Source organism: Pithys albifrons, chromosome 5, assembly GCF_047495875.1.
Source record: "Pithys albifrons albifrons isolate INPA30051 chromosome 5, PitAlb_v1, whole genome shotgun sequence".
NCBI classification, from domain to species: domain Eukaryota; kingdom Metazoa; phylum Chordata; class Aves; order Passeriformes; family Thamnophilidae; genus Pithys; species Pithys albifrons.
The window spans coordinates 32,306,786-32,320,624 of NC_092462.1; the positions used below are offsets into that span (position 1 = coordinate 32,306,786).

Below are 13,839 nucleotides of genomic sequence, written 5' to 3' on the forward strand. Positions count from 1 at the left end.
CAAATTTCATACTCTAGTCTGCCTATAGATATGCAGTGCACCTGGGGGCTGGGATTTTTGAATGACATAAAGCAAAGAAAGCAAGGCCATCAAGAATCCTTAGCCATATTTTAAAAGAGTAGGCAAGGTCACATACAACAGTTTCATCTCCTTTTATAGAAATAATGTTTGTTGTGGAGCCATTACTTGTTAGCTGTCAGCTAAGAGGTTTTACATACTTTCAGGTCCATTGTAGTTTCACAAGCAACAGTAATGTTTGTAGGTATGAACATCGCTGTGTAACAACAGACTAAGTAGTAAGACATGGAAGCCTTGAGAGATTAAGACAGAACACTTCCCAAAACTGTATTTTTAAAACACAAATTGCCAATAATATAAATGCAAATCTTTCACACCTGGAACTGTGTAATGCAAAATTCATTTGAATCACTTTCTACATAATCACATATATACACTTCCCAAGTAACAACTATTATTTTCACAGACACATTGTCAAGCACCTAAAAGTTACACAAACAGCTCATTATTTAGCACTGTACATACAAATAGGCAGCTTTACCTATGTACAGTTAATTAAAACTGACTCAAAACTTGTGCTGAGTAAAGCTATTTTCATTCTGAAATGATCTGCAGATTTTAGTGGATGGAGAATTAGGAAAAGTACCTGAAGTTGCATTGCTAATAGAAGAGCTGAGCAGCCACATCTCATAAGGTAAGCAACCCATAGTAGCTAACACCAATGTCTCTTCCCCAAATGTTAGAAAATTATCCATGCATAAGCTTACATTTACATCAAAGCAAATAAACGAGCTACAGAATGCATCTTAACATGCAGAAGTCTTAGTTATATTTTCCACTCCACTTTTGCAGTACTTTCTGTCAAATGATCAAGTCAGTCACAAGGGCCTTGCGAGCTGACACACCATAATGTTCAGTGCTTCAATTAGATCTGACATAAGTTTCTGTGACTAGCACAGTTTAACTTGGAGCACAGTCACTGCTGTTCAGTGCAAACCTATTTATACTAACAGAGCAGAGAGCCAAAACGGTTGCTTTTGTTGCTAATTAGTTCAGGCATGTTTGAATCCAGAAAGGAAACTGGTTTAGTTTATTGTACCTGGGAATGCTACAAAGTTCCACTTCAGCTCTGCAACCTAACCATGTGGATCAAGAGAGGTTCCTCATACACCTAGACAAATATCAAATTCATACTACTGAATTGTTCTCCTGTTTCTTGACTTTATGTCCTAAAGTGTTTAGAAACATTGTTTCTGAAAATTTGTCATCTGTAGTGTCAAAGGGATTCCTAGTAGAAAAAGAAAATCTGGTTGAGGGTAAAATTCAGTCAAGATGACTGTAAAACCTAGTCCACACCTTTGAATTTGGACTGAATATCCATCACTTTAACATCTTGTAAATGACCCAATTTGTTTACATGGCCCTGTAGCTTTTTATGACTTTTCCATAAAGAAGTTATTACATCCATTCCTTTTATTTTGTTTTAGAGCATTTGAATGGGCCCCAGAACCACAAGCAAGTGAAACAGACTCTCTGCAAAAGGAATTGGCCTCATATAATTCTCCACTACCGGTGAAATAGTCAGAACGACACTTTCAGTTTGGAAATGCCATACCTTCACACACAGCAAAAGAATTTCCTGTGCCATATGTCTTTATTAATGTTTAACTATTGCATAAAATGAGTGCTGGTTTCCTGTCAATCCAAGGAGGACCATGGAGCCCCTAGGACTTGTCACTCCAACTGTATGGAATAAGGGTGAAGACAATAGAAGTATTGGGGGGGGGGGGGAGGAAGCAAAAAAAAAAAACCAAATGTAGATATTGTAGCTGTTATCATACAATAGCTCATCCAATTACACTCCTCAGATAATAATTTAATAAAAGACTGGATAACTGAAGGCTTTGAAAAATACTATAACTAAAGATAATGATTGAAAGAAGCAATATTATGCTCTAGTTCACAAATTAGTATCTTTTCCAGGAAAGCCATTTTCCCACTTCAAGTGCTTTAAAACAAATGATGTTTAAAAAGAGACAGAGAAATTGAGAGCTATGGATTGACACGGAAGGTGTGCTAAGAACATCTCCAAACCCATTTTTCCAGTGTAAGCTATTCTTCAAACATGACACTCCCTGGTATTTTATATACCAGCTTTTTGTTCACAGAAACTTACAACTTTGTTGATATATGCCAAACAGAGTAATTGTTTAAAGATGTAGAATATCAAAACTACAAAAAGGGCACCACTTTTTACGTTTTACTGCCTGCACCTAGATTGAAGTCCATCTATCAGATTACAGGACCAATTCCCTAATTCACTGCAGCATCTAACCTTCTGCTTCCCCCCACACCTTCTTACATGATTTATTGCCAATTCATAATAAGAATATTACAGCAGCAGCAATGCAAAAAGGAATTAAATGTACAGGAAACATAAGGAGCATTGTTTCCTTTTCCCAAGACATTCTTTGCATTTTCCAAGACAGACAGACTTAACATTTCAAGAAAAGCTGCATAATAGCAATAAAGGACTTTAAATCCAGCACTCAAAATTATCACTGCCTATGCCAGACATTTGCTGAAAGCTAGGAAGACCTCCCTCACCTACCTTTAGCAAAACTGTAGTATCTTAGGGAACATTATAGGATAGGTACCCAACCAATAGCACTGTTCATCTAAAAGACCAGCCACTAAAAATTTAAAAGCAAAGAGTTTTAATTCCAGCCACAATGGTGGCAAGGTACACGGCCAGAGGAAAGCCTCAGCCTCCCTGCCTTTACCTTGCTTTAATCAGGACCAGTGGCACCCTCCACTTCCTGTAAGAAATCAGCAGGACAGTCATCAAACTGAGACATGACTGCATACTATTTTAATGCAGTTAGTTATCAGTTCTAACTGACTCAAGGAGAAATTTCAGTGGTTTTGGCTTTCAGGGAGTAGATGAACAAAAGTGCCCTTCACCATAGAAGAATATCCTTAAAATGTGTGTTTATAATGGTACCTTGAATGAATTTACCATAAAGTTCAAGATTAATGGATAATTTATGAGGATTCATTCACAAAAACGCACACTGTCACTAAAAAAAAAGGTATTATTGATTGTTTCCTTCCAACTCTCTCATTTTCATTACTATAAAAGGATGTCACTACATAGGAAATAACCTTTAAACATTTTCTTATTTCATTTCTCTTTCTGCCTGTATTGTGTTGGATTGCAAGGAGGTTAATTCATAATCTCTCTCCCCAGCCCTAAACATCTGCATATGAAAATGGCAATAAGAAAATTTAAAAAAAAAGCAGTGACTATCACTGTGAATATAGTCACTATTAACCTGCCGTCTCAAATTAACTCAGCATGAATGAGAACAGCCACACAGTAAACTAGTAATCTAGTGGCTCAAAGGTCTAACTAATTAGCTGATGAGTTCTTTTCATTTCAGTTGCAGCCAGCTCCCCTGATGGTCAAGTCAACAAAAGTTAAAGCACATTGACATGGACTGAGGGTGGCACACGCTCACAGAGCTCCAGAGGCATCCACAGCAACAGAAAGCCAACAGGCTACAATCCCAGTGCAAATGTATGGTCAGGCCTATGCAAGGTGAGTGCTGAAGTCCAAAACTTTGGGCATACTTAAAAAGATGGAATATCTGAAATAGAACAAATTAAAATCCAAAAAAAAAGACAGCCCTTTCTAACCCTAATGCAGAAGGCCTGCAGCTGGGCCCTCTCCTTTTGTTTACATTAATTTTTTAATTGTTCTTATATTCTCCGTGTATAAGACTTACTCCCTGAGTGTCTAGAGTCCTGCTTTGTGTCACACAGCACACCACCTTCTGTGGAAACTGATTAGGTTATGAAAATGCATAGAGCTGCTGTTGTACACATGCTTTATAAAGATAAGGTACCCTCACATATAAGAAAACTGCTTAGTATGCTGTGTGATCATGAAATTACCACAAAAAGACCAATGTAACAATTAAGATATGTTTTTAAAATCTCAGAAGAAGGATGTCAAGTAGAGAAGATCAGAAGACAGATGAATCCTAAAGCTAGGATGTCTATAGATGGAGCCATGAACAAATTTTCTAGGCATTGCCACCTTAAAATAACATTCTACAATTGAAGAAAACCTCTTGAAAACACCCATTCGAGTCTTAGCTTCACAATAACCCATTACGAATTTTCACTTACCTACTTGAATAAAAGCATTTCACATTCAAACACAAGCTGCAAAAATTTTCCCCAAAAGGGAATGACAGGGCTAAGTTTTAACATACAACTAATTTTTCAGAAACTCTGAAACAACAATGCATCACACAGATACCTAAGGGCTACTAAAATAACTACATTCTCTGTGTCTCTTCTATTCTGTAACTCTAAGTCCCACTGTTCTTTGTGAAAAGACTACATACATACAGGCCAATTCCTGAGACACTTACACACCAGAAAATGTATTTTCTATGGCATGCACTTTGTGACTAAAAATCAAAGGCATGGCTCTCTGGTAAAGCCAAGAACTATCTATAAAGCTATTGAAGAGGCTCATTTCCAGCTAAGGGAAGTGGGCTTGCTCAGCACATCCTCTTTCTAGTAATCAGGAACTGCCAAACATAGCAAAATCCAAAAGCAGCAACAGAAACAAAAATCCCAAGACAACTCTGCTATAATGCACAACCACTGCTGTATGATGTAAACCAGTACCTTGCTATTACATGTTGACTAGGTAACAATTAACACTCAAAGGGTTTGGCTAAAGTTATAAGATATAAAAAACTTTATGTTTATGTGAAGATAAAGTTCAGCATAAACTCTCTGGCTACATAGCTGTCACTGTCTCAAGGTATGTCCCATGTTTCTTCTTCACCATAAAACTCTATCTGACTGAAAAATTGAAAACCCCTAAACAACATGCCTGATCTGCAAACCTAGTAAAAACTAGTTAATGTAAAAATAAGATTTCACCATTCAAGATATTTAACAAACATACATAAAGGTTGGAATGACTACATATTTGGGACAAGTAGCAAACAGTCTGTGCTTTAAAAACTCTTACCTAACAGAAGAAACTCAGAGAAGCTACAGAACTAATAAGTCCCAAGCAGCACTCCACCAAATGGCAGACAATATGTCAGAAGTAAATTAAAAAGGAAAAAAAACAGTTTTAAAAGCTTTTGTCCTCTGTAATTTATTGTAGTGTTGTACAACTTCTCTAATTTGCCCCAATTTTTTGTTTAAAGTCACAAAAAAACCGTGCTGCAATTCATCACACTCCAGGAAAACGCCTTTTAAACATTTCAAAACAAGTCTTGGATTAAATAGAAATAGACTAAACTTGAGAAAAATTGCATCACCATGAAGTTTCACTTTAGATGACTTATGCTCTTATTTTATATTTCCTTATCTTTTCAAAATGCAGAAAATTTCTTCTATCCAGCAGTAGTCAACAGGCTGTACTGGCACTGTTCAGTTCAGCAGATGTCAGCAGAAGTGCCATCTCACCACTGTAAAGTAAGTTCATCTCTAAGATACAGTTTTGCAGTCAAATGACTGCATCAAGCAAAAGCACTGACATTCCCATTTACAAGGATTCAACGTGCTGCATCACTTGGACATCCTCACCTTTTACTGGTGTTTGGCACAATTTAAAGTAACAATCAGAAACTCTTTGTTGCAATGCTGTCCCTGTCCCTGAATAAGGTGAAAGCTCCCTTTGGAGATACACAAATCAGGGAATCCTCTAGGTCGTTCTGAGAAGGTGTGTCAGGCCAGCATAGGTCAGGTGATGAGAGAAGCTCCCTCTGGCACTTTAGCTACTCACTCAGTTCCAGCTGCATCCACCAGCTTTTCCCAAGGGTGACCTGACACAGAATCTCAAACTCTCTCTCAAGGGCACCCATTCAGGGGGCTTTTTTGAGCTACAAAAATCTTGCCCATTTCAGAAGATTTAAGAAATAGATTACAAAGTGGTCAGCAACTGAAACCATGATTGACAGAAATCAAGAAAGAGCTTTAGTTTTCGAAGATATACTTCAGCAACTGCTGATCATTTCTACTTGAACTTGACTGCAGGACAATTAGTATTTCTAGTTGGCCCCGGTGTGTTGCTAATTGACCTCAGGTTCTTTGCTTCTGAAGTCATGCATTACTACACTTCAAATGTATGTGCCACATAAGCTATACATGTTGTTGCTTATGGCACCCAACAATATGTTTTTTCTGTATAGACATCCTCATATTTTCCATAGGAAACATAACAGCTGATAGCTTAGCAAAGTTACTTTAAAAATATATTGCATCTTTTTCTAAGACACTCAAGAAATAGATTCTCCTTCTATCTCATGTTGTCTCAAATCTATATTGAACTAATAATATCACAGAGGCAGGTGCACTCAGACCACCAGGGTTAAGTCATTCACACTGCTCAACCTACCAATACCTCCCTCAGATGTTGCTGAAGCTACAGAAACAAGATGAAGATACTACATCAAAAACAGCCATCAAAAGTAGATGGAAATGAAGCAAGAACTATAATAGAAGAAATAAATAAGCCATCCAAATAATCAAATTCAATACACAAGAGATTCAATTTTTCCTCAACAGTAACTAAGCAATGAATTTTTCTTGACTCTCTACTTCAATATGGAAAAATAGTAATAAATGCATCAGACAGCCATAAGAAAAATGATAAAGCCACCTAAGTATGAAAAACCCCTCAAAGCATAATCTGCTTTTCAACATGACAAAGAATTGTAGAAATAAAATTCATCCAGATAAATGGGAGCCCTCACTACATGCACCATTTACTGCCACTTTGCTTTCCAGAAAACTGTTGCATAAACTTTCATCTTCCACATGAATATTTACTCAGTTGAATAAAATCAAAACATTAAAGGTAAATAGGACTTTTTTTAAGGAAATCACATGAACCCCCTTATTGTCAAGCAGAGTTCGAAATGAAGTCTGTTTTTAAAGAAAAATCTCACTGTAACAGAGAGAAGGCAGATCAAAATATGGAGGTAGTTTTAAGTGGTTTCAAATGAAACTATGATGGCCCCCACAACAACCAACACACTGAATTTCCAGGAGGTAACAGCAAAACACTGTGTTCTAAAAATATTTAACATACAATTACAAAGAAATATTTACACTAGGGAATTGCCACCTAGTATGACATTCACTATGCAGCAGAAACAAGTGAGGTCCTTATGTCTACAATTAGCAAATAAATTGAGTTAAAATGTAATTTTGGAGTTAAATTTAGCCTTAATCACATTCTTACCCTTTGTAACACAAGTAGTCCCACTGAATTAATAACTGGTCATAGACATCTTCATTATCACCTTAAAGCCATAGCTATTAGCACCCATGTGTGCAGCTGAGTAACACTGTAATCCATTCTACTGCAAAACTTCTTGGCCATTTAGCAGTTTTACAAGTTGAGGACAGAATTTTTATTTGTAGACTGTGTGAGTAAAAAAATCTCCCTCTATCCTGACCAGAGATTATTTGGCATGTGAACAGCAATATCTCATTCTCATACACCAGGGAGTTTTAACCTGCCTTTAGCTAAAAGCTATACAATCTTTAGATTGCAGCAGAGTGTAAAAATCACTCTAATTAAATCAAGTAAGAACTGGTTTGACTAGTGTTACTGATCCTCTAAATAATTAAAATCAGTTAAAAAAAGTCAAGGGTTGGTTTACCTAAACTTGTTCAATTGCAAAACTCACTTTAAAAATTAGCACAACTGTAAAGCAAACTAATACTTTTAAGTATAAACTACCACATAATACAGTTTCAGGCCATGTTTTGTTTTCTGTTGGTTTGGGTTTTCTTTTGTTTAAAAAAGTTCTCCTGACTTTGCATGTGTTCTAAGATTTAGTGACTATATTAGAGCATGCCAAATTGCATTGCAAACCAGTTGAAGCCTGACCTAAGGCAGCTGTGTTTCTGATATATGTGAACAGAACTGATTTGTACTGTCACATACTTACACCTATTTACATAAGTTTTGCTTCTATGCTGTATGATCTACCTTTTACACTGTTATGCTCCCATTGTTAGACCCCTGAGGCCCTTCAGGGCCCAGCTGTGTTACCCTGTAACAAACCTTTCAGAGCAGACTGACAGTAGAGCAGGTTTCCTTCCAGTCTTGACAAAGTTAAAGCAAAGCAAAGACAATACTCTGTGTGTTTATATGGTCCATACACACACCATGCAAATTTAAGAGAAGACAGCATAAGAGCATGACACATTAGTATATAATTGCCAAGACCATTTTGTCACAAACTGGTGCCCTAAAGCCTCTAAATACCCAGTAAGATGGGAAGGGGTAGAAAGTGAGTGATTTCTCACACAGAGCAGATAATTTCCTGTCCTGTGCACAGAGTCTGATTGGTTTCCTGTCAGAACAGCCTGGTCTCTGAGTCTTTTGATCACTTTCCTCTGGCTCTTCACAATTGCTCTGATTAGAGATTGATCCCCATGCTGCTCTTTGATCAGCAGCTCCAGCAGTCTGCAGGTGCCATATATCATCACATTAACAGGCCACTGCAGTATTAATCTCCCCTTTGTTAGTGCATGGCATATTCTACTTATTCACAGAACACTTGCAGAGGTCTCTGAAACTTTGTTTTCTGTTACAAGATAGGACATAGAACACTTTTATCTGAGGAGTCCCAAGTTCAAAGTTGAGGGAATTGAATTAGCCTTGAATCTGTGTCTCTGCTTTATTTCATTACAGTTCAGAGAGATTTGAGAGCTCCCACTTTGGCCTTTTTTGTTGGTTTGTGCCCATGGAGAAAGCTTGCTTTAGATGACATGTAAAGTACTAAATTTTTCAAACACCCCCCCTGCCCACCCCCCACTGGCCCCATGCATTAAACACCAGGGTTTCCATGTGTGCTAAAAGCCTTAATTTTAGATATTCTACATTAAGTGTGGTTTCATGCAGTATATAACATTACAGTTTGTAAAATATTCTTTAAAATTACTTCATAATAGCAGATCAAGAGGAAAGGCGCTTAAAAATCTGAATAATGTAAATCATATGGAGTTCAGAGGCTAAGCAAATTACACACCCCGAAGCTGCCCTTGCTGTATGAAAGGAGTCTTTCTCCAGTTCTGCGCAGCCCCAGCCCAAGGGAACTTGCATTTGAGAGTTTTCTAAACATTTCAGGTACACTTGAAAGCTGAAAGTAATTCTCATTTCCTATGCAGGATTAGCTCGTTTCCAGACCATACAAAACACCACTCATTCACGCACAGACACAAAATCCCACCCGCCCGAGAGCATTCAGGGTACAAAGGTGCACGGGTCGTTGTTGCGTTTGTTTGGGTATTTTTTAGCGGAGCGGGGAGGACTGGAGAGGAATGGGACACATATTGCACCCCAAATACCGCAGAGGAAGGAGCCTCTGAGCCGGCGCCGGGCTACCCCCCGGCCGCCGAACCGCTGCCCTTTTACCCACAGCGCTGCCCGAGCCGGCGGGCAAAGCCCCGGCTGCCGCCCCGCTTCGCTGGCTGCCCCCCCGGGCGCCACGCTCCCTCCGCGGAGAAGGTCTGCCCCGCGGGAGGAGAGGAGAAAGGAGAGCCAGAGGGAGAGGCAGGGAATTGCTCCGCGCCGGCCGGGCGCCCGCCCCCGCCCTGCCCCGGGCTGCGCGGCGGTGGGCGCTGCGGCTCCTTACCGTTCTGCTCCTTGGCGCCGGAGAAGGCGAACTTGCTGCTGAGATCGGACTCAGCGACGGCCCCCTGCCTCCGGCCGGCCAGGGCAGATGTGAGCAGGAGCAGCCCGAGGAGGAGCATTGGGCCGGCGGGGCGAGAGGCTCCGGCACAGCAGGCACTGGCGGCGCGGCACCGAGGCCCGGGCGTCTCTCAGCAGCGCCCGGCGCGGGCTGCGCCGCTGGGGAGAAGGCAGCACTGAGCCTGCTCTGGCAGCGGAGAATTGCAGGGTAGTTTCCACATAATCCCATCCAAAACTTTTTCCTAGAGCCCTTTTCTATGTCTCCAGGTTTTGTTTTCCTTTGCCTATTTTTTTCTTCTCTTAAAAAAAAAAAAAGGAAGAAAAAAGGAAGAAAAAAAAAAGAAAGAGGGTCAAAGCAAAATCTGGACCCAGACCAGCTTCCCAAGGACTAAACAATCCGGGGCCGTGGCGGGCGGGAGCCTGAGGAGCCGGGGCTGGTGCGGGGCCGCTGCGGCCGCGGAGGAGCGCGCACCTGTCAGCGGCGCCGGTGGGGGCGGGCAAGCCGCGCTCGCACACAGGCACCTTCCCCGGCCACGCTGCCAGCCCGGGCCGTGCCTCCTGACTCCCCCCTCCCTCCCACACCCGCCGTCCCATCACGGCGAGGGCGGCACCTGGCGCGGCCGTTTACGCCCCGGGAAGTTGTCGGTGGGGAAGAAGGAGGCGAGCGGGTCCCCCCCCCCCCCTCACTGCTGCCCCCTTGCTTGTGGCCAAGTGGCGACGCAGCAGGTGCTGGGGCGGCCGCTGCCCCCGCGGGGACGGGACCGGGGAGCTCCATTCGTCGTGCTTCCTTCCCCCGATGAGGAACAGAGGTCACCGAGGTCCAGAGCCAGTTTCTGGGTTTGGTAATTAGGATGAGGTGCTGAGGTGTTGACTTACCCGTGGTTGTTTACTGGGCTGTTATTACGGCAATTGGGTTCATGCTTGAAAATTTGGTGCTAAATTAAACTTCTCATATTTGCCCTTGATACTGGCAAATAAAACACAGAGAAGAGGTTTTAAAAAGAATCTGGATGGTTCCTTTTTTTTCTTTTTTTTCTTGTTGTAGAACTTGCCGGTTTGTTTACCCTGAATTGGGACCTCCAACATTGACATAAGTTGATGGAAACACAGGTTCAACTCGTTAAAACTGTCCCCCACTTGCTGAAATGCCATGTGCTACTCAGTGAGGTGGTATCGATAAAGCAGCCAGGATTGGTCTCCATTCTGCTGTTTCACCAGAGATCAGAGCTGAGTTTATGGGAAGGAGTATTCCCCCATTAACGCTGATGAGGACTAAAAGGAACGGTGATATTCAGCATCCATACAGATCTCTGTTAGAAATGGCATTTCTAGTTTGCCAAAGGGTTTGAACTATGGCTATGTGATGGGTCTGGGTAAAAAGACTGAATGCTAATTAGATGTCAGAAGGGTGAAAGAAGCAGTAGGAAGGACAAATCTTTTTCCCTTGACTGAGAAATTTTGTGAGAGTGTTATGGGTTTAGCCAGATGGGCCTAAACTTAGGTTTAAAGTTCAGCTAGGCCTAGGATTGTCAGCTGATTTAAGCTGGGCTGAGCTAGCTAATAGCTGACTTCTTCCAGCCAATAATATTGTATTCCATACCATACTACATCATCTCAAAGGGTGTAAAATCCAGTGTGTGGGAGTGGCTTGGTGAGTTGCTTCACAGCTGTGGTCTCAGCAAGACACTCTGCCGTCCCATGAGGGATGGGGAGGCCCAAGCCTGGAGCACTAGCTTACCATCATGTTATCTTAGGGAAGTAAGATGTTTGTTCGTAGCTTTTCTCTCTGCTTAAGTCTGTCTCTGAAGAATTGACTTCACTAGAATGATTTGTAGTTAAAATGGTAGAATTGGTGTTTACTGGGGAGTGGGAAGTTATTCCTTGTTATATGTAACTTGTGTAAGTGTGTGTTATATTGTAGTTTCCTCTTAATTTTCTCCCTTCTGTATAAATACATATAGTTAGTTTCAGCATAAACCTGCTTTGAGGGTTTCTTTTCCTCTCCCGCTTCTTTTTCCCTTAGCTCGCTGGGGGGAGGTGGAACCCTTTTCACTCTGTCCTGGACAGCTGGTGTTTTGCCAGCTCAACCCAGGACAGAGAGTTTCTTGTGACTTCAGCCCCCATATCTCTAAGGTGTTTTTGGAGATGGATGGGAAGAGCTATATAACCATGGTATCCCTGTCTGTGCAAGATACACAAGAGAGAAACTGAGTCTGCACTGCCAGAGTCTGGAGCACACACTAAATAAATTTCTTATCCTTTGACCCAGCTCTTTCCATTATATAACTGAGCTGTTTCTTCGCATCAGCCAAAGTAACCCTTGAGACAGTGATAAACAACCCCTCTGTTCCTAATAAGTGACGTATTTCCAGTAGCAACTGAAAGTTGTCCAGCCAAGTTGGGCTGTCTTCTGAAAAGCAGACTTGGAGCATATCGTAAATTGCAACCCTTCACTTACAAAGCATGAAGAAAGAAATGTACTGCACAATGCAGACTATGGAGTTACTTTTATTATTGTTAACATTATTATTTCTTGGGTTTCTCTGTTGTTATTTTTAAATGGAAATAAAAATAACATGCACTACTTCCCAGGTCTCCTACCCTGATGACCACAAGCAGTGGTTTAGTTTTGGTTTGTTTTCTTTCAATCAAATAAATGAAGTATTACACTGTAGCTTAACCTTCATTCCCTGAGGATTTTTTGGGATTCTTTGAATTTTGGAGACCTGATGGCAAGTTCATTCTGTTCATTCTGACTTACACTGAGTACATAAAAAATAAAGCATCCATCGAAAAATCCTAAGTCTAAGCTGCATAAGACCAGTGTTTCATTTGGAGGTGCTGGGCCATGCTCAGAGAAGGGCAATGGAGCTGGTGAAGGGTCTGGAGCACAAGTCTTATGAGGTGCAGCTGAGGGAGCTGGGGATGTTTAGCCTTGAGGAGAAAAGGCTCAGGGGGAATCCTATCACTCTCTACAACTTCCTGAAAGAAGGTTGTAGCAAGGTGGGGACCAGTCTCTTCTCCCAAGTAGCAAGCAACAGGGCAAGAAGAAATGGCCTCAAGTTGGGCATGGGGAGATTTAGATTTGATATTAGGGAAAATTTGCCACAGGAAGAATTGGAACAGGCTGCCCAGGGAAATGGCAGTCACCATTCCTGGAGGTATTTAAAAGACACGTATATGTGGCATACAGAGACATGGTTCAGTGGTGAACATGGCAGTGCTGTGTTTGTGGTTGTACTCAGTGATATTAGAAGTCTTTTTCAACCTAAAGCATTCTATGATTACACGATCCTGACTCAGACTTTTCAAAGGAAAATGCAAGAACCCACATAGTGGATGAATATGGAATAACAAGGCTTGGAGAGGAAGCTTTCATTCTAAACCTCCTGGAGTTAAAGATGAGAGTATATTTTTGCTCACTAAGGCTCTACTTCTTTTCAAAAAAAATTTTTTTTTTGCTAATCCCTTTCAAAATACTATGTGCAGTAATCTCTATCCTTATACATGTCCAGTCTTCTCTGAAATGCATGCTAAAGATTTATCACCAGCCATCTATTTCTCATGTTATTGCTCTCTAGTTTCATTGAGTATATGTGTGTGTATAAGTTATGAAAATAGGTAAATATAAATTATTCCCCTTCTGTACCCTGTTCATTTTCTGTTTTACACCCATATCACATCCTTTCCCATCTAGGCATTTATGCTGTAGTTGTTACATGAACATCTCTATACATCTAAGCTTCTCAGAGTCCCATCTGGTTTTTTTGTGTTTTATTTGGAGTAGGACAAACAGAACATGACATTCCAAATGAAAGCCTAATCTAACATTATATAGTGTATGAATGTAGAATGTTTCATTGTATATAGTATTTTTGGTGCATGTCTCTATCTTTTTATATTATCTACTCATATGCTCATAAGTATTTGCATAAAAATATTCTAAATGCTTAGATAATTGCAACAAACTAATGTGTGTGTAAAATGTATATATATATATATATTCTTTTCTACATACATGATAAATATTTTAACTACTTAAAGCTTTATGTTTGTAACTTTACTCAATGATTAGA

The 13,839-nt window shown here is 40.6% G+C and overlaps 1 protein-coding gene across 1 annotated transcript in view; it reads right to left on the reverse strand.

Annotated features, from left to right (window-relative positions):
- PDGFC (platelet derived growth factor C) overlaps window positions 1-10,362 on the reverse strand; it is a 135,311-nt gene extending 124,949 nt beyond the window's left edge. The window contains exon 1 of the mRNA XM_071556145.1: window positions 9,708-10,362. Within this exon, the coding sequence (XP_071412246.1) occupies window positions 9,708-9,825 (118 nt within the window). The 5' untranslated portion in view covers window positions 9,826-10,362. The remainder of the gene's footprint in view (window positions 1-9,707) is intronic.
- Between the last annotated feature and the right edge of the window lie 3,477 nt (window positions 10,363-13,839).